Source organism: Carcharodon carcharias, chromosome 34 (assembly GCF_017639515.1).
Source record: "Carcharodon carcharias isolate sCarCar2 chromosome 34, sCarCar2.pri, whole genome shotgun sequence".
Taxonomy (NCBI): domain Eukaryota; kingdom Metazoa; phylum Chordata; class Chondrichthyes; order Lamniformes; family Lamnidae; genus Carcharodon; species Carcharodon carcharias.
In genome coordinates this window covers 28,660,632-28,682,293 of record NC_054500.1, presented here as the reverse complement: position 1 = coordinate 28,682,293, position 21,662 = coordinate 28,660,632, and the positions used below count along the sequence as shown (strand labels likewise).

Below are 21,662 nucleotides of genomic sequence, written 5' to 3'. Positions count from 1 at the left end.
CTCCCAGGACAGGTACAGCACGGGGTTAGATACAGAGTAAATCTCCCTCTACACTGTCCCCATCAAACACTCCCAGGACAGGTACAGCACGGGGTTAGATACAGAGTAAAGCTCCCTCTACACTGTCCCCATCAAACACTCCCAGGACAGGTACAGCACGGGGTTAGATACAGAGTAAATCTCCCTCTACACTGTCCCCATCAAACACTCCCAGGACAGGTACAGCACGGGGTTAGATACAGAGTAAAGCTCCCTCTACACTGTCCCCATCAAACACTCCCAGGACAGGTACAGCACGGGGTTAGATACAGAGTAAAGCTCCCTCTACACTGTCCCCATCAAACACTCCCAGGACAGGTACAGCACGGGGTTAGATACAGAGTAAAGCTCCCTCTACACTGTCCCCATCAAACACTCCCAGGACAGGTACAGCACGGGGTTAGATACAGAGTAAAGCTCCCTCTACACTGTCCCCATCAAACACTCCCAGGACAGGTACAGCACGGGGTTAGATACAGAGTAAATCTCCCTCTACACTGTCCCCATCAAACACTCCCAGGACAGGTACAGCACGGGGTTAGATACAGAGTAAAGCTCCCTCTACACTGTCCCCATCAAACACTCCCAGGACAGGTACAGCACGGGGTTAGATACAGAGTAGAGTACTCGCTATAAGGGGAATGTTGGGATTGGAGGAATGGGGGTTTGAAAAGGTAGGGGGGCTTGGTGGGAGTGAGGAGAGGGAATGGGGTGGGTTTGTGGCACACAAGGTTGGATTTGGTGGGGAGGTGAGGGAGAAGTGAGTGGAGTGTTGGTGAAGTTAATTGGAGAGGAGTGGAGGGAAGGGGCAGGTGTGAGGGGAGCTGATTGGAGGTTCAGAGGTAATTGAGTTTTGAGGATGTATGTTGAAGGATTGGCAGATATTGCCTGACTCCAGATTGAGCAGAATGCTGTAATTAGGAACAATGGCATCTGGCCAACAGCTGTGAGGCTGGATTACATATCAGTTGGCAAAGCTTTGAGCAGTGCTTAGAGTTGGCTGCAGTCCTGGTAATGTGAAGGCATTTTAGCTCCAAGATACTCACTAGAGTTTGCCTGTGTAGTATCAACTCAGATGACAACTCTCAGCCACAAAGTATCAATTCAGATTGCACATCCAGCACTTCACACTGACGCGCACACACGTTCATTCACACCCACTCATACTCACGCCAACCCACTCTCATTCACACCCACACACACTTACATCCACATTCCCTCACTCATACCCACTCACAATGGCACACCCATACACACTCCCACACATACCCACAAACAATAAAACTCACGTTCACAGCTACACGACACTCACACCCACACACACTCAGTCTCACACCCACGTCAGCTCAAGTCTATGTCCTCTCTTACTTGCATTCACACACATACCAATACTATACTCAGACTGAAACTCATGTCCACACCCACACACACACCGACTCACACCCACACCCATACTCACATTACTGTGTTTGTGAAACTAGTTTTAAAGCTGTGATTCATTCGGAATGTAGTTCAAGTTAATGTGCACAAAATATACAGCTACTTAAAGCCTAGTGGGAGTACATTTAGTTCAAAGATTCCCCAATGTCAGGTCAAAAATTTCTGAGCAACTTTTATAGTTTTTGCTAAGTCATCTGTAGCTCTGTGGGGAGCACTTTTGCCTCTGGGTCTGAAGGTTGTGGGTTCAAGCCCCACTCCAGAAATTTAAGCACAAAAGCCTCAGCTCACATCTCCAGTGCAGTACTGAAGGAGTTCCAAGACGTCATGCCCTGCACTCAAAACCAGCTCCACTGGGTGGCACAAGTCATTTGAATGTCTGACACCAGATTCACGAAGTATCTGCTCTACTCAAAAATCAGTCACGGTGGGAGACTCCCAGGGCAGTGGGAATGCTTTAGGGATGTCCTCAAAACATCCCTGAAGAGGTCAAATGTCCCCTCAACTCACTGGAGATCCTGGTTTGTGACTGGGAAGCACAAGGGTTCGCCTTTTGTTCTCATCAGAATGAGAAATGCTCATGCCCAGAGACTCACTCCATCAAACACTCCCAGGACAGGGACAGCACAGGGTTAGATACAGAGTAAAGCTCCCTCTACACTGTCCCCATCAAACACTCCCAGGACAGGTACAGCACAGGGTTAGATACAGAGTAAAGCTCCCTCTACACTGTCCCCATCAAACACTCCCAGGACAGGTACAGCACGGGGTTAGATACAGAGTAAAGCCCCCTATGCACTGTCCCCATCAAACACTCCCAGGACAGATACAGCACGGGGTTAGATACAGAGTAAAGCTCCCTCTACACTGTCCCCATCAAACACTCCCAGGACAGATACAGTACGGGGTTAGATACAGAGTAAACCTCCCTCTACACTGTCCCCATCAAACACTCCCAGGACAGATACAGTAAAGGCTTTTTTTGTTTCATGAGATGTGGGCATCACTGGCAAGGGCAGCATTTATTGTCCATCTCTAATTACCCTTCAGGAGGTGGTGGTGAGCCTTTAGATAGTATGGTACTCCTACAGTGCTCTTTGGAAGGGAGTTCCAGGGTTTTGATACAGCAATAGTAAACGAATGGCAATATAGTTCCAAATCAGGATGGTATGTGGTTTGGAGGGGGAAACTTGGTGGTGTTCTCGTGTGTCTGTTGCCCTTGTCCTTCTAGGTGGTAGAGGTCGCTGACTGGAAGGTGCTGTTGAAGGAACTGTTCCTGAATTGTAAGTATGAGAACTAATCAGTGCCCATGGCCACTAGTAACTGCATTAGAACTGCTCAGTTTTGCTCATTTTGGACCCTGACAGGCAGCCCACTGTCTGGTTTGATTCGAAGATTCTGTAGAGAAGGAGATGTATTCCCCCTTGCACTGCTAGTCTTGCTAGGTGTTGCATCTAATTTGACGATGTGGCTCAGGACAGATCCTAGTCTCTGAAATGTGTGAAGCACCATTTCCCGCACCTCAAGTTACATCTGTTACCCCTACTTTTACCTTTAAGACTTGTTTGTTTGACTCTCGGTTGACTCCGCCCAGGTGCTCTCATGTTTGCCTTTGGACCCCGGCTTTTTGTATTGGGTGTGGCAACAGATGGTGGTGCTAACTGGCTCTTGGCAACTTTGACAGAGTGTTGGCTGGATAGTGAGAGTTTCCTCAGTAATACCGACTGGGCCTGCTTCACACTGCAAATGAAAAGGAACAGGAATTACCAAAGGAACCATCAATGTTACAGAATTTGGAGACACTGCAGCTGAAGCAAAGGGAGAGAGGGGGAAAGGGAGCAATAAGGGAAGAAAGGAGACAGAGAAGGAGAAAAAAAGGGACTGGGAGATGAGAGGGAAAAAGACGAAAGAGGAGGAAGGAAAGAGGAGGAAAAGGGAGAGAGGAAGGAGAGGGGCAAGAGATGGGAAGAGGAGGAGAGGGACGAAAGAGGGAGGGAGGAAGGAGGGGAGGAAAGCAAGAAATGAAGGAGATGGGGAGAATGATTTGAACAGAGAGGAATGAAAAAGGGAGAAGGTGGGGGTGAAGAATGAGTGAGGGAGGTGGAGAAGATAGAAGGGGAGTGGAAAGATTGGACATAACAAGGAATGTCACCAGTTAAAAGTCCAAACCCCATTAGTTTATATTTCCTCCTGTGAATTAGTCTTAATCATCATTTAACACCAGGTGAAAGAAAACAATTGACTTCCATGTCGTACTTCACCATCCCTGTGCTTCACGGTCAGCTTCTGTACATATAGAGCAAATATCAGGAAAAAGGGACAGTTATTTCTTGTATGTTCCAAAGTGTGGATTGCCTGTAGACAGGAAAGTGCACAACTACTTATACTGTTTACATTCATTTTTCAGACAGTATTATTCAGAAAGTTTCTGGCTCAACTTTCTGTCTCAACTTCCTCCCCTCACAATAGAGACATAGTGTTTGTCTGCCAAAGTGAAGAAAGGTAAAAATCAAGGATGTTTGGCACCGATTGCAGACTGAAACAAACTGATCAGATACACACTTAGTGGGGATGAAGGATCGCACCCCAGGCTGATGCAGAACCTGAACAAGCCCACAGACTACAGATAAAAACATTTCCTCATGAGTAAAGCTCCCTCTACACTGTCCCCATCAAACAATCCAAGGACAGGTACAGCACGGGGTTAGATACAGAGTAAATCTCCCTCTACACTGTCCCCATCAAACACTCCCAGGAAAGGTACAGCACGGGGTTAGATAAAGAGTAAATCTCCCTCTACACTGTCCCCATCAAACACTCCCAGGAAAGGTACAGCACGGGGTTAGATAAAGAGTAAATCTCCCTCTACACTGTCCCCATCAAACACTCCCAGGACAGGTACAGCACGGGGTTAGATACAGAGTAAATCTCCCTCTACACTGTCCCGATCAAACACTCCCAGGACAGGTACAGCACGGGGTTAGATACAGAGTAAATCTCCCTCTACACCGTCCCCATCAAACACTCCCAGGACAGGTACAGCACAGGGTTAGATACAGAGTAAATCTCCCTCTACACTGTCCCCATCAAACACTCCCAGGACAGGTACAGCACAGGGTTAGATACAGAGTAAACCTCCCTCTACACCGTCCCCATCAAACGCTCCCAGGACAGGTACAGCACAGGGTTAGATACAGAGTAAAGCTCCCTCTACACTGTCCACATCAAACACTCCCAGGACAGGTACAGCACAGGGTTAGATACAGAGTAAACCTCCCTCTACACTGTCCCCATCAAACACTCCCAGGACAGGTACAGCACAGGGTTAGATACAGAGCAAACCTCCCTCTACACAGTCCCCATCAAACACTCCCAGGACAGGTACAGCATGGGTTAGATACAGAGTAAACCTCCCTCTACACTGTCCCCATCAAACACTCCCAGGACATGTACAATGCAGGATTAGATACAGAGTAAACATCCCTCTACACTGTCCCCATCAAACACTCCCAGGACAGGTACAGCACGGGGTTAGATACAGAGTAAAGCTGCCTCTACACTGTCCCCATCAAACACTCCAAGGACAGGTACAGCACGGGGTTAGATACAGAGTGAAGGTACCTCTACACCGTCCCAATCAAACACTCCCAGGACAGGTACAGCAAGGGGTTAGATACAGAGTAAAGCTCCCTCTACAGTCACCATCAAATACTCCCAGGACAGGAAAAGCACAGGGTTAGATACAGAGTAATGCTCCCTCTACACTGTCCCCATCAAACACTCCCAGGACAGGTACAACACGGGGTTAGATACAGAGTAAAGCTCCCTCTACACTGTCCCCATCAAACGCTCCCAAGGCAGGTACAGCATGGGGTTAGATACAGAGTAAATCTCCCTCTACACTGTCCCCATCAAACACTCCCAGGACAAGTACAGCACAGGGTTAGATACAGAGTAAATCTCCCTCTACACTGTCCCCATCAAACACTCCCAGGACAGGTACAGCACAGGGTTAGATACAGAGTAAATCTCCCTCTACACTGTCCCCATCAAACACTCCCAGGACAAGTACAGCACAGGGTTAGATACAGAGTAAATCTCCCTCTACACTGTGCCCATCAAACACTCCCAGTACAGGTACAGCACGCGGTTAGATACAGAGTAAAGCTCTCTCTACACTGTCCCCATCAAACACTCCCAGGACAGGTACAGTACGTGGTTAGGTACAGAGTAAAGCTCCCTCTACACTGTCTCCATCAAACACTCCCAGGACAGGTACAGCACGGGGTTAGATACAGAGTAAAGCTCCCTCTACCCTGGCCCCATCAAACGCTCCCAAGGCAGGTACAGCACGGGGTTAGATACAGAGTAAATCTCCCTCTACACTGTCCCCCTCAAACACTCCCAGGACAGGTACAGCATGCGCTTAGATACAGAGTAAAGCTCCCTCTACACCATCCCCATCAAACACTCCCAGGACAGGTACAGCACGGGGTTAGATACAGAGTAAAGCTCTCTCTACACTGTCCCCATCAAACACTCCCAGGACAGGTACAGCACAGGGTTAGATACAGAGTAAAGCTCCCTCTACACCGTCCCCATCAAACACTCCCAGGACAGGTACAGCACGGGGTTAGATACAGAGTAAATCTCCCTCTACACTGTCCCCATCAAACACTCCCAGGACAGGTACAGCACGGGGTTAGATACAGAGTAATGCTCCCTCTACACTGTCCCCATCAAACACTCCCAGGACAGGTACAGCACAGGGTTAGATACAGAGTAAAGCTCTCTCTACACTGTCCCCATCAAACACTCCCAGGACAGGTACAGCACGGGGTTAGATACAGAGTAATGCTCCCTCTACACTGTGCCCATCAAACACTCCCAGTACAGGTACAGCACGCGGTTAGATACAGAGTAAAGCTCTCTCTACACTGTCTCCATCAAACACTCCCAGGACAGGTACAGCACGCGTTTAGATACAGAGTAAAGTTCCCTCTGCACTGTCCCCATCAAACACTCCCAGGACAGGTACAGCACGCGTTTAGTTACAGAGTAAAGCTCCCTCTACACTGTCCCCATCAAACACTCCCAGGACAGGTACAGCACGGGGTTAGATACAGAGTAAAGCTCCCTCTACTGTCTCACTGGTGACACTTACATCCTCTCACCCTCTCATGCTCCCTGTAAGGAATGTAAAATTTGAATTTGTATAACACCTCATCACATCTAAGCGTCACAGAGAATTAATTAGTTTGAAGTGCTGTGAGAGTTGCAGTAAACACAACAAGAGGACTGCTTGTAGAATGTGGACCATGGAGGAATGTTAGCAAAAGACTGTGCGGACCTCCCAGTTCTTCTTTGAATTTTGCCCTGTCAACTTAAATTACCCATTTAAGCAGTTAAACTGGCCTTGGTTTATCACCTCATCTAAAGGATATGATTCTACAGACAAACTGAAGCTTCCGGGACAATTCTTCATGAGTCTTATCAGGAGCATGTGTCTTGGGGAATGGTGGGAAGGTTACAGCCTCTGATCCTCCAGTTAGAAGTTAGCTTTTCAACAAAGATCAGTGGCATTGAGAACAATTTGTGGTTCCTTTAGTTGTGCACTTAAGTACCAGACAGGCCCAGGGCTCGAACCCACAATCTCCGGACCCCCAGCTCTAAGTCAAATCACATTGCAGATAAAAGCAAAATACTGCCGATGCTGGAAATCTGAAACAAAACAAAAATAGCTGGAAAAACGCAGCAGGTCTAACAGCATCTGCAGAGAGGAGCACAGTTAACATTTCGAGAGGCCCTCTATCCATCTCTACCTGTCCCACCCCCCTCAACCAGTTTATATTTCACCACATTTCTATATTTCCTCATTTCTGATGAATAGTCATACGGACTCAAATCATATTGCAGGTTGTTTTGTTCTGAAGGCCCAGGCAGATGGGAGCTGCCCGAAACCATGACATCTCCAACAAGTACTAATGAGACCTGGATAGGACCAAACCAAAAATCCAGACATGGACAACCGGTATCTGAACCCACAAAACAACTGCTGAATTTAATTGAAATCATTTGAAGAGGTGCTTCTGTTGAATCCTAATTCCTACTCGTGGTCAGGCAGATGTTCAAATTTTACTCAGAAAATCTGCTCAGGAATCATTTTCAATAAAGAAAGAATTTATTTCAGTCCCATTAAAATTAACTTTTCCTTACTTAAACTTTAATAAAAGTTCAAAGAATCTGTCATGAATCATATTGTTTCTGACAGTTTATAATATAAATCACTTTCTCTCCTCCTCAGAAGACTGTAAAATTGTTCTTTAGTGTTGAAAGAATAGGAACTATAAAGAGTTTATCTCAGCACACAGAACCAAAACTTAAATGAAACTTCAACTTTTCCCATATTCTGAACTGGACTCGCCACGTAAATACCATGGCTACAAGAGCAGATCAGAGGCTAGCGATCCTGCGGCAAGTCACTCACCTCCTGCCTCCCCAAAGCCTGTCCACCATCTACAAGGCACAAGTCAGGAGTGTAATGGAATACTCTCCACTTGCCTGGATGAGTGCAGCTCCCACAACACTCAAGAAGCTTGACACCATCCAGGACAAAGCAGCCCGCTTGATTGGCACCACACCAACAAACATTCACTCCCTCCCCCACCGACACATCTGGTAGCAGTGTGTACCATCTACAAGATGCACTGCAGGAAATCACCAAGGCTTCTTAAACAGCACATTCCAAACCCAACACCACTATTATTTAGAAGGACAAGGGCAACAGATAGATGGGAACATCGCTACCCGAAAGTTCCCCTCCAAGCCACTCACCATCCTGATTTGGAACTATATCGCCGTTCCTTCACTGTCGCTGGGTCAAAATCCTGGAACTTCCTCCCTAACAGCACTGTGGGTGTACCTACACTGCATGGACTGCAACGGTTCAAGAAGGCAGCTCACCACCTTCTCAAGGGCAATTATGGGTGGGCAATAAATGCTTGCCTAACCTGAGATGCTCACATCCCTTGAATGAATTTAAAAAATAGTCTCTGCAGAACTGAGCAAGTAAGATAATCTTTGCCCAGAATCTCTAATATTTCAGCTTTAAAAATTTCCAAACACTCCCCAAACCAATGGGGAAATTAAGCATCTGCTCAATTCTCCTGCTGTCTCCTTTAGCAACTGATGTGGTCCTGAGTTACATAGACTGGCTTGGAAGCAGGTTCCAGCTTCATTTTACACAGAGATAGCCAAGATGAGGGGAAAAATGACTGCTCGTTGTCTTGGTCAAAGTGGAGGTGGTGGCGTAGTGGTATTGTCACTAGACTAGTACTCCACATACCCATGCTCTGGGAACCAGGGTTTGAAACCCACGATAGCAGATGTTGAAACTTGAATTCAATAAAAAAAATCTGGAAATATAAGTCTAATGATGACCATGAAACCATTATTGATTCTTTGGTAAAAACCCACCCTAATGCTCCTTTAGGGGAAGAAATCTGCTGTTCTTACCTGGTCTGGTCTACATGCGACTCCAGACTCCAGACCACAGCAATGCGATTGACTCTTAAATGCCCTCTGAAATGGTCTAGCAAGGCCACTCAGTCGTAACAAACCGCTACAAAGACACAAAAAAGGAAAGAAACTGGACCGAGCGCCCGGCATCAACCTAGCCACTGGAAACAGCAATCACAGCCCTGTCGACTCTCCAAAGTCCTCCTAAATAACATCTGGGGGCTAGTGCTGAAATTGGGAGAGCTGTCTCACAGACTAGTCAAGCAACAGCCTGACATCGTCATCCTCACGGAATCATACCTGACAGATAATGTCCCTGACATCACTATCACCATCCCTGGGTATGTCCTGTCCCACCGGCAGGACAGGCCCAGCAGAGGTGGTAGCACAGTGGGATACAGTCAGGAGGGAGTTACCCTGGGAATCCTCAACATCGGCTCCAAACCCCATGAAGTCTCATGGCATCAAACGTGGGCAAGGAAACCTCCTGCTGATTACCATGTATCACCTTCCCCCAGCTGATGAATCAGTGCTCCTCTATGTTGAGCATCACGTGGAGGAAGCACTGAGAGTGACAAGGGCACAGAATGTTCTCTGGGTGGGGCACTTCAATGTCCATCACCAAGAGTGGCTCGGTAGCACCACAACTGACCGAGCTGGCCGAAGCCTAAATAACATAGCTGCAAGACTGGGTCTGCAGCAGGTGGGGAGGGAACCAACAAGAGGGAAAAACGTGCTTGACCTCATCCTCACCAACCTGCCTGTCACAGATGCATCTGTCCATGACTGTGTCGATAGGAGTGATCACCGCACAGTCATTGTGGAAACAAAGTCCCACGTTCACATTGAGGATACCCTCCACTGTGTTGTGTAGCACTACCAGTGTGCTAAATGGGATAGATTTCAAACAGATCTAGCAACTCAAGACTGGGCCACCAACAGCAGCAGAATTGTACTCAAACACAATTTATAACCTCATGGCCCAGCATATCCCCCACTCTACCATTACCGTCAAGGCAGGGGATCAACCCTGGTTCGAGGAAGAGTGCAGGAGGACATGCCAGGAGCAGCACCAGGCATACCTAAAAATGAGGTATCAACCTGGTGAAGCTATAAAACAGGACTACTTGCATGCCAAATAGCATAAGCAGCAAGTGATAGACAGAGCTAAGCAATCCCACAACCAACAGATCAGATCTCAGCTCCGCAGTCCTGCCACATCCAGTCATGAATGGTGGTGGACAATTAAACAACTCACTGGAGGAGGAGGCTCCACAAATATCCCCATCCTCAGTGATGGAGGAGCCCAGTACATCAGTGCAAAAGATAAGGCTGAAGCATTTACAACAATCTTCAGCCAGAAGTGTCGAGTATATAATCCATCTTGGCCTCTTCCAGAGGTGCCCAGCATCACAGATGCCAGTCTTCAGCCAATTCGATTCACTCCACGTGATATCAAGAAACGGCTGAAGGTACTGGATACTGCAAAGGCTATGGGCCCTGAGAACATTCAGGCAATAGTGCTGAAGGCTTGTGCTCCAGAACTTGCCATACCCCTAGCCAACCTGTTCCAGTACAGCTACAACACTGGCATCTTCCCAGCTATGTGGAAAATTGCCCAGGTATGTCCTGTACACAAAAAGCAGGGCAAATCCAACCCGGCCAATTACTGCCCCATCAGTCTACTCTCAATCATCAGAAAAGTAATGGAAGGGGTCATCAACAATGCTATCAAGAGGCACTTGCTTAGCAATAACCTGCTCACTGACGCCCAGTTTGGGTTCCGCCAGGGCCACTCAGCTCCTGACCTCATAACAGACTTGGTTCAAACATGGACAAAAGAGCTGAACTCCCGAGGTGAGGTGAGAGTGACTGCCCATGACATCAAGGCAGCATTTGACTGAGTGTGGCATCAAGGAGCCCTAGCAAAACTGGAGTCATTGGGAATCAGGGGGAAAACTCTCCACTGGTTGGAGTCATATCTAGCACAAAGGAAGATGATTGTGGTTGTTGGAGGTCAGTCACCTCAGCTCCAGGACATCACTGCAGGAGTTCCTCAGGGTAGTGTCCTCGGCCCAACCATCATCAGCTGCTTCATCAATGACCTTCCTTCCATCATAAGGTCAGAAGTGGGGATGTTCACTGATGATTGTACAATGTTCAGCACCATTTGCCACTCCTCAGATGCTGAAGCAGCCCATGTCCAAATTCAGCAAGACCTGGATAATATCCAGGCTTGGGCTGACAAGTGGCAAGTAACATTTGTGCCAAACAAGTGTCAGGCAATGATCATCGCCAATAAAAGAGAATTCAACTATGGCCCCTTGATGTTCAATGGCATTACCATCACTGAATGCTCCACTATCAACATCCTGGGGGTTACCATTGACCAGACCCTAAACTAAACTAGTCATATAAATACTGTGGATACAAGAGCAAGTCAGAGGCTCAGAATCATGTGACAAGTAACTCATCTCCTGACTCCCCCCAAAGCCTGTCCACCATCTACAAGGCACAAGTCAGGAGTGTGATGGAATACTCCCCACTTGCCTGGATGAGTGCAGCTCCAACAACACTCAAGAAGCTGGACACCGTCCAGGACAAAGCAGCCCACTTGATTGGCACCCCATTCACAAACATTCACTCCCTCCACCACCGATGCACAGTAGCAGAAGTGTGTACCATCTACATGATGCACTGGAGGAATTCACCAAGGCTCCTTCGACAGCACTCTCCAAATCCATGACCACTGCCACCTAGAAGGACAGGGGTAGCAGATAGAAGAGAACACCACCACCTGGAGGTTCCCCTTCAAGTCACTCAGCATACTGACTTGGAAATATATCGACCATTCCTTCACTGTTGCTGGGTCATAATCCTGGAACTCCCTCCCTAACAGCACTGTGGGTGTACCTACACCACATGGATTGCAGCGGTTCAAGAAGGCAGCTCACCACCACCTTCTCAAGGGCAACTGGGGATGGGCAATAAATGCTGGCCCAGCCTGTGATACCCACATCCCGTGAATAAATTTTTAAAAAAAATCCTCTGGGACTTTCCAGAATCTAAGGATTCTTGGAAGATTACTACCAGTGCATCCACTATCTCTGTAGCTACTTCCTTTAACATCCAAGGATGCAACCCATCAGGTCCAGGGGACATATCAGCCTTTAGCCCCTTTAATTTCCCGAGTACTTTTTCTCTAGTGATAGTTACTGTATTTATTTCCTCCCCCCCAGCACCTTTTGCCCTTTGATTATTTAGTATTTTTGGAATGCAATTAGTATCTTCTACCATGAAGACTGAAACAAAGTATTTATTCAACTCCTCTGCCATTTCCTGGTTCCCCATATTATTTCTCCCAGCCTCATTCTCTAAGGGGTCTATGTTCACTTTAGCCTCTCTCTTGCTTTTTATATATTTAAAGAAGCTCTTACTGTCTGTTTTTACATACTTGCTAGTTTACCCTCAAAGTTTATTTTCTTCCTCTTCGTTATTTTTTGGTCATCTTTTGTTGGCTTTTAAAACTTTCCCAATCCTCTGGCTCACCACTAATCTTTGCCACATTGCATGTTCTTTATTTCAATTTGATACTGTCCTTAACTTCCTTGGTTCACCATGGTTGGTTTATTCCCTTCCTTGAATCCTTCTTCCTCACTGTCCAGAATACACTCTATGAATTCTTGCTTGTGGCTACCTGTGTCAATTTGATTTTCCCAATCTACATGAAGGTTAAAGTTACCCATGATTAATGTACTGCCTTTTTTACATGCCCTCATTATCTCCTGATTTATTCTCTGTCCTACAGTATAACTACTGTCAGGGGGCCTATAGACTACTCCCACCAGTGTCTTCTTCCCCTTGTTATTTCTTACCTCCATCCATATGGATTCTATGTCCTCAGATCCAAGATCCTTTCTTGCTATCGTACTTATTCCATCTTGTACTACCAAAGCTACCCTGCCATCTTTTCCTTCCTGTCTGTCCTTTCAAAAAGTCACAAACCCCTGAATATTTAGTTCCCAGCTTTGATCTCCTTGTAACCATGTCTCCGTAATGGCTATAAGATCATACCCATTAATCTCTGTTTGTGCCGTTAATTCAGTTATTTTGTTCCAAATACTACGTGTATTTAAGTACAGAGCCATTAATTTTGTCTTTTTTACCATTTTTTCCCCTTTTGGCCCTATTTGTTGCTTTTTTTAATGTTTGTACACTGTCCCTTCCTGTCACACTCTGGGTATCATTACCTAAATAGCTGCCCTGCAAGGCTGCCATGTCCTTTTGCTTTGTAAGCCTGTGTATCCCCTTTCCAGAAGCCTCCCCTCCGCCCCATTTAGTTTAAAGCCCTCTCTACAGCCCTAGTTATTCAGTTTGCCAGGACACTGGTCCCAGCACAGTTCAAGTGAAGCCTGACCTACCAGACAGCTCTCTTCTACCCCAGTACTGGTGCCAGTGCCCCATGAGCTGAAACCCATTCCTCCCACACCAATCTCTGAGCCACACATTTAAATCCTTGGCTTTATTTACCCTATTCCAGTTTGCCTGTGGCTCAGGTAGCAATCCCGAGATTATTATCTTCGAGGTTTTGCTTTTTAATTTAGCTCCTAACTGTTCAAATTCTTTCAGCAGAACCTCCTTTCTAGTCCTATCAATATCGTTGGTACCAACATGGACGACGACAACTGGATCCCTCCCCTCCCTCTCCAAGTTCCTCTTCAGCCCTGAGGAGATGTCATTAACCCTGGCACTGGGCAGGCAACACACCCTTCGGGACTCACGCTCATGGCTGCAGAGAACAGTATCTATCCCTCTAATTACACTGTCCCCAACCACTACTACGTTCCCATTTCCTCCCCCTACTTGAATGGCTCCCTGTACCACAGTGCCATGGTCACTTCGCTCATCCTCCCTGCCGTCCCTGCTCTCATCCACACAGCTTGCAAGAACCTTGTAGCTGTTGGACAGTTGCAGGGGCCAAGGCTCCTCGAACGCTACCCCCTGGGTCCCCAAACCTGCTTCACCTGCAGTCACACCCTCCTGTCTCTGATCACAGACCAATTACCTTGAGGGGTGTGACCGCCTCCTGGATCAAAGTGTCCAGGTAACTTTCCCCCTTCCTGATGTGGTGCAATGTCTGCAGTTCAGACTCCAGCTCCTCAACTCGGATCAATGCACTGCCTGAAAGTATGGTGGAGGCAGGTTCAATTGAGGCATTCAAGAGGGCATTGGATGATTATTTAAATAGAAACAATGTTCAGGGTTATGGGGGAAAAGCAAGAGATTGGCACTAAATTAAAATACTCAGAGAGCCAGTGCAAACATGATGGGCTGAGCGGCCTCCTTCTACACCGTAACGATTCCGTGATTTGTGAAAGGAGAAACATGTTTGACAAATCTGTTAGTGCTTTTTGAGGATTTAATGAATATGGGAAACCAGTGGATGTGGTATATTTGGATTTCTAGAATGCATTTGATAGGGTGTCACACAAGAGATTATTAAACAAAATTAGGGCTCATATAGTTGGGGTAATGTATTAGCATGGATTAAAGATTGCTTTACAGAGAGAAAACAGAGAGTAGGAATAAATGAGTTGTTTCCAGGCTGAAACTAGTGGGGGTACTCAAGGATCAATGCTTTGGCCTCAGCTATTTACAATCCATATTAATAGCTTACATGAAGAAATTGAGTGTAACATACCCAAATTTTCTGACAATACAAAGCTAGGTGGAAAAGTAAGCTGTGAGGAAGATGCAAAGAAGCTGCAAAGGAATTGTAAGACAGGTTAAGTAAGTGGGCAAGAATGTGGTAGATTGAATATAATGTGGAGAAATGTGAAGGTGTCCAGTGCGGTAGAAAAAATAGAAAAGCAGATTATTTTTAAATGGTGAGAAGCTGCATTCAGAGGGATCTGGATGTTGTTCTATATGAATCCCAGAAAGTTAACATGGCCATCTAGCAAGCAGATAGGAAAGTAAATGGTATATTAGCCTTCATTGCAAAGGAATTAAGAGTAAAGAGTGAAGAGGGCTTACAATTATATAGAGTATTGGTGAGACCACACATGAGCCATGTACAGTTTTGTTCTCCTTACCTAAGGGAAGATATAAGATGCAGTGCAACAAAGGTTCACTGGACTGGTTCTTGGGATGAGAGGATTGTCCAATGAGGGGAATTGGCCTATATTCCCTGGAGTTTAGAAGAATGAGAGGTGATCTTATTGAAACGCAACATTCTTAAAGAATTTGATACGGTAGATGCTGAGTAATTGTTTCCCCTGTTGGGGAGTCTAGAACTAGGAGTTACATATTCAGAAGAAGGAGTTGATCATTTCGGACTCTGATGTCAGGAGAATCTTTTTGCTCAAACGATTGTGAATCTTTGGAATTCCCGACCCTAGAGAGCTGAGAATGCACACGTGTTGAATATACTCAAGTTAGAAATCAGTAGCTATTTGGATATTAGGGGAATCAAGGTAAATAGGAATGATGTAGGAAGATGGAGTTGAGGTGAGTGATCAGCCATCATCTTATTGAATGACCAATTCCAGTTCCTATGTTTTAATGTTCTTAATAAACTTTGTCGGCCAAGTCTTACTGTATACAAAATGGCTACCCTCTTGTCTCACATTAAAACAGTGACTGCAGTTCAAACAAAATTAATTGGCTGCAAAACATTTTCACACACTCTGAAAGGTGTTGTCTAAATGCAAGTGCTTTCTGTTCTGTGTCACTAGTGGCTGTGGAAGGACAGGTATAGATAAATAATATGTAATTATACAGAATTCTCCTCATCCTCCACTCTCTCCCTCCCATCCTCTCCTGTAACTCATGCTCGGGTAGGACTCGAAGGATGCCATCCTGTACCTGGTCATATCTGGAAGAGATCTCAAAGTGCTCCACATCCAATGATTGGAGCCACTCTTGTGGTGTTGCGTGTAGGATGACAGCTATTTCCCGCATAGTAACTCTCACAAAAACTCAATAACAAATCACCCATAGTTTTATTTTTATTTTGTTTAGTAGAGTCAATTGAAGGAGGAATATTGCTCAGGAGATTCCTGCTCTTCAAGTAATTATTATCCATATAAACAATAGGCATCATATTCCAGTCTGCTCTGATTCCTACTCACACACCGAATTGAATTGCCTTTCTGTTCCTAAATGCATTGAATTTAAAATCCACCTCCACCTCCTCCTCCTCTTCCAATTCATCAGCTGCCTTGCTCCACTCTGTCTTGCCAAGTTCCTGCAGCCCATCCCACCTTTCAATTCCATTCAGGCTCTTTGTGCACCTTGCTCACTCTTTGACCCAAAATGGTAACAGTCTGCTCTGTTCTGATTAATTCAAAATATGTTTGACACACACAGGACCCCACATTGAACAATCCCGGCACCAAGCTGAGATTTTCTTTTTGCTAAGTAAACATTCCACAACTGCTTCCCCAGAGGTCACAAACACTTACTGAGAAAGAGCTTAGCTAGAGGCAGAGTTTAGAGGTGGGGAAAAGAGGGGGTGGGGTGGGGGGAAGCGGAGAGAGAGGGAAAGAATGACAGAGAGAGAGAGAGAGAGAGGAAAAGAGAGACAGAAAGAAAGAGGGAGAGAGGGAGCGAGACAAGGAAAGGGAGAGGCACAAAGGGAAAAAAGAGACAGAGGGGAAGAGAGAGGGGGGAAGGGAGAGAGAGAGCACGAGAGAGAACTATTCTTGCTGTTAACTTCTAAAATTTTAAGACATATCTTGGCATCGGCTTTAAGTGTTTCAAGGTAAACTTCATGAGGTTTCAAAGCAATACAGTTCAGAAACAGGTGGTTCAGGCACATCAGCTCTGGGTTCAATCTGTAAATCCTGATCCAACTCTGGGTTTTTTTTATTCTTCATGGGATGTGGGCTTCACAGGCTGGGCCAACATTTATTGCCCATCCCTAATTGCCCTTGAGAAGGTGGTGATGAGCTACCTCCTTGAACTGCTGCAGTCCATGTGGTGTAGGTACACCCACAGTGCTGTTCGGGAGGGAGCTCCAGGATTTTGACCTAGCGACAGTGAAGGAACTGCCGATATATTTCCACGTCAGGATGGTGAGTGGCTTGGAAGGGAACTTCCAGGTGGTGGTGTTCCCATCTATCTGCTGTCCTTGTCCTTCTAGATGGTAGTGCTCATGGAAGGTCTAGGGGGCCTTGGTGAATTCCCACAGTGCATCTTGTAGATGGTACACACACTGCTGCTGTGCGTCGGTGATGGAGGGAGCGAATGTTTGTGGATGGGGTGCCAATCAAGCAGGCTGCTTTGTCCTGGATGGTGTGGAGCTCCTTGAGCTTTGTTGGAGCTGCACTCATCCAGGCAAATGGAGGATATGCCATTGCATTCCTGATCTTGTGCCTTGTAGATGTTGAACAGGCTTTGTGGAATCAGGAGGTGAGTTACTTGTTGCAGGATTCCTAGCCATTGACATGCTTTTGTAGCCAAAGTATTTATATGGCTAGTCTAATTCAGTTTCTGGTCAATGATAACCCCCCAGGATGTTGATAATGGGGGATTCAACGATAGCAATGCCATTGAATGTCAAGAACGATGCTTAGATTCTCTCGTTGGAGACGGTCATTGCCTGGCACCTGTGTGGCACGAATGCTAATTGTCACTTATCAGCCCAAGCCTGGATATTGCCCAGGTCTTGCTGCATTTGGACATGGAGCTGCTTCAGTATCTGAGGAGTAGCAAATGGTGCTGAACATTGTGCAATCATCAGCGACCATCCTCACTTCTGACCTTATGATGGAAGGGAGTTCATGGATGAAGCAGCTGAAGATGGTTGGGCCGAGGACACTACCATCCTGCAGTGATGTCCTGGAGCTGAGGTGACTGACCTCAAACAACCACAACCAAAGTCCTTTGTTCTAACTCAGCCAGCGGAGAGTTTTCCCCCGCTTCCCATTGAATCCAGTTTTGCTAGGGCTCCTTGATGCCACACTTGGTCCAATGCAGCCTTGATGTCAAGGGCAGTCACTCTCACCTCACCTTGGGAGTTTGGATCTTTTGCCCATGTTTGAACTCCGCAAATCCCGGTCCGGCTCTGGGCTCGGTCCGTGAATCCCGGTCCGGCTCCGTGAATCCCGGTCCGGCTCCGTGAATCCCGGTCCGGCTCCGTGTATCCCGGTCCGGCTCCGTGAATCCCGGTCCGGCTCTGGGCTCACTCCGTGAATCCCGGTCCAGCTCTGTGAATCCCGGTCCGGCTCTGGGCTCGCTCCGTGTATCCCGGTCCGGCTCCGTGTATCCCGGTCCGGCTCTGGGCTCACTCCGTGAATCCCGGTCCAGCTCTGTGAATCCCGGTCCGGCTCTGGGCTCGCTCCGTGTATCCCGGTCCGGCTCCGTGTATCCCGGTCCGGCTCTGGGCTCGCTCCGTGAATCCCGGTCCGGCTCTGTGAATCCCGGTCCGGCTCTGGGCTCGCTCCGTGAATCCCGGTCCGGCTCCGTGAATCCTGGTCCGGCTCTGGGCTCGCTCCGCGAATCCCGATCCAGATCTGGGCTCGCTCCACGAATCCCGATCCGAATCCGGGTTACTGAACACTGTAAAGGGAGCAGCTCATTTGCACCTGTTGTGTTTAATTGTTCCCAGCTGTAGAATTCACCGCGTATACACATGTGTAACAGTTCGTAAACTCCTGGTAAAGTTTAGCCACGCCACTTCTCCAGTGTCAGCCTCTGTATAACACACACTGGGTAAAAGGTAACAATTCACTCAACATCTGGCCATGTGAAGCTCATTCCTGCAGCTGTCAGCATCAAACAACTCCTGGTTTGCTCGCTGTACAGGGTGGATGGCACATAGTAAACGCTATGTGACCACAGCAGCACAGGGCAGGTATTCTGACTGAGACAAGTACTAACACAAAGGCTGCCATTCATTTCCTGGGGGCGTTCAATGGAAAATCTATGCACAGCTCCCAGGAAGGACAGTGGCCATTTCTAACACATGCTTCATTACTGCTGTTTGATAATGTCCCACAACATTTTGATCTATCACTTTGCCCAAAAAAAAGAATTCTCACTGACGCTTCAAGCACACATCGAGAAATGTAGGTGAAGGGCAGGAGTCCCACAAATTTTGCGTCCTGGAAAACTATCCCATTTAATTTCAATGACCCCGCCCCTCCCTCATTCCTCCACCACCACCACACACCCCATCATTTCCCCCCACACCTACTCCCCCCACCACCTCGTCCACTCAGGGGCTCAGACTCTCAGCCTGTACAATAACCAGGTTACATAATAAAGAGCAGGCCTGTGTAATCGATCTTGACATGTTTGGAAAGATTAAATACATCAATGATTGAGGTCGGAAACTTAAAAAGATGCTATTTGCAGGTTTGGATGATGTACGATTGCTGCCCATGTGATTAGCAGGTGGGTGCAGAGCTGTTGATGCAGATGCCAAGAATCAGCTATGCAGCTGAACGTTAACCCTTCCATCAGTGGTGTGCATCATTCTAGTTACAGCTTTGGATTTGCCCCTTTGTATCTTGTGTTTGTGACTTGAGAGTAATTTCCATAAACTGACCCAATCTCCCATTAAACAAACCTTGTTTCCTTACAGCCCATGTACAAATTCAAGATTTAACAATCAACATTCAATAGCTTTAAAATGCCAATAGTAGAAAATACCACCTGACCAAGCTATACAGATTAAATGATTTGTTCAGATTTATTTAAAGATTAAGTACACAGAAGCCAAAGTACACAGCAAGATATCAAGCAGCGTCATACAGACAATAAAACCAGAATCAATTTATAAGGAATTGATATATTATTTTAGCAGAGTGGTCCGGATGAGCACTGTCTTCTGTAGACCTTCAATCAGAGGTATTGAGCGTGGACCATACAAAATTTACTCCATTGTCAGAACTAAATCCTAATGTTCAAGCTGTGATTCATACCAGGATTCTGTTCCTGTTGAATCATTTGATTTCAAATAAATGTCGGGCGGAATTGTCCCAGATTTGCACAAAGTGCGGTAGTGGGCAGGAAAAAAGTTGTTCTACTCACCGGCCGCAATAACAGGTTTTCGTGCTGAATTGTCCCATTCTCGCCTCATTAATTATACAGCCACAGGAAACACACCATCTCTTGCGCAGGCGACCTCTGATTTGCCTGACACACCCTTACTTCGCCACTTCCTCATGCAGGGCACCATATTTAAACCGCAGCTGCACGCACACTTCTCAATGCTTCCGGCCCAGGACAGCTCCGGTGAAGACATGGCCCCCAAAAGCCAAGAAGAGTGTAACCTCCTGATTCAGTGACACATCCTTGGGATGCCTTCTGGACGCTGTGGAGGCCCACTGCGGTGTTCTCCACCCTCGCTCTGCCTGCAGGAGACCCATCAGTCTCGCCATTCCAGCTTGACAGGCAATGGCAGAGGTGGTCAGTGCCAATGCTGCACACAAGAGGTCAGCCATTCAGTGGAGAAAACAGATGAATGATCTCATCTGTGCCGCTAGGGTAAGGCACCATCTTATCACATTAAATTCACACATTCACAAGGTCATCACACATTCACTGGCATCTCACTCACTCCCAGCTCAAGGGACATCACTACTCACTCTCTCACACACACCCTCACATCTCCCTCTGGCCTCATCTCCTCTGGAGACTGCTTCCTCAGCCCTCACCATCTTGTGGTCACTTACACAGATCAATATGGGCCCCCACACATACCTTCACTAGTACAGCCCCTGCCCTGCCAATTCCCTTACCTGAGGCCACTTCTTTCCCCTTACCCAAGCAAGCCCTAGCCACCCCCACCTTATGGCTGGTCTGGTGGGTAGAGACCTACTCGTGAGCCTATCTAAAAGTGATGTGGTGCTGCCTGTGCAGCCTGGTTCTGATGACCACAAGTGTTGCCCAAAGCAAGGTAAGTAAACAAACCTCAAAGTCCCGAGTGAAGGGCAGCTCGCCAGGTGTATGTCGCTTATGTACAGTTGTGCCCGGATGATCCAGTGTTGGGGGATGATTCCAGCAAGCTGGGCTTGTAATGAGATGCTAAAGTATTGAAATTAAGATCCCGACATGTGGTGGCAGCGAACGTGGCCCATCATTGACGGGCGGAGAGTATGATCACAATCTGGTTTCATAACAGTGTGAAACCGATTTTTTGGCCTTCTCACTATACTGTCCCCTCACAGCCCACCATGGTGCCTGCCACCATAGGGCCAGAAAATTCCAACCATAGTGTTAACCAGACCTTGCAGATCTTGTAATGGCAGATGCTTATTCCAGAACTGTGCATACATTCCCCTACAAAGAATGTCATCCCTTTACTGGAATCCATTCTATTGACTCAGTATTCAGAGATTGTAAAGTTGCCCAGGTCCTATATCTGTCAATCCAAATATATCAATATGTAAAATAAGCTGATTTTTCACCAATGCAACTGTTAACGTAATTAGTTTTTGTACATCAATTAGTTTATAAATTCTATGAGATAAAGACAAAGACCTTCCCATTTGTCACAGCATCCAACCCAGCAAAACTCAGCACTCAATCACAAGTGAACTTCAAGCCCAATTTGGAGGTTCCAACAGCAACACTGATCTCAAGGTTATTTTGTGGGGTTACATTAACCTCAGATTAGATTGCAGACTAATTTATGATACAGCCAGATTAACCAGATC

The 21,662-nt window shown here is 46.7% G+C and overlaps 1 protein-coding gene across 3 annotated transcripts in view; it reads right to left on the bottom strand.

Annotated features, from left to right (window-relative positions):
* Positions 1–21,662, bottom strand: part of LOC121272639 (latent-transforming growth factor beta-binding protein 1-like) — a 754,836-nt gene that overhangs the window by 716,194 nt on the left and 16,980 nt on the right. For all 3 annotated transcript variants that reach the window (XM_041179326.1, XM_041179327.1, XM_041179328.1), the window contains exon 4: positions 3,029–3,216. In XM_041179326.1, coding sequence (XP_041035260.1) covers positions 3,029–3,216 — 188 coding nt within the window. The remainder of the gene's footprint in view (positions 1–3,028; positions 3,217–21,662) is intronic.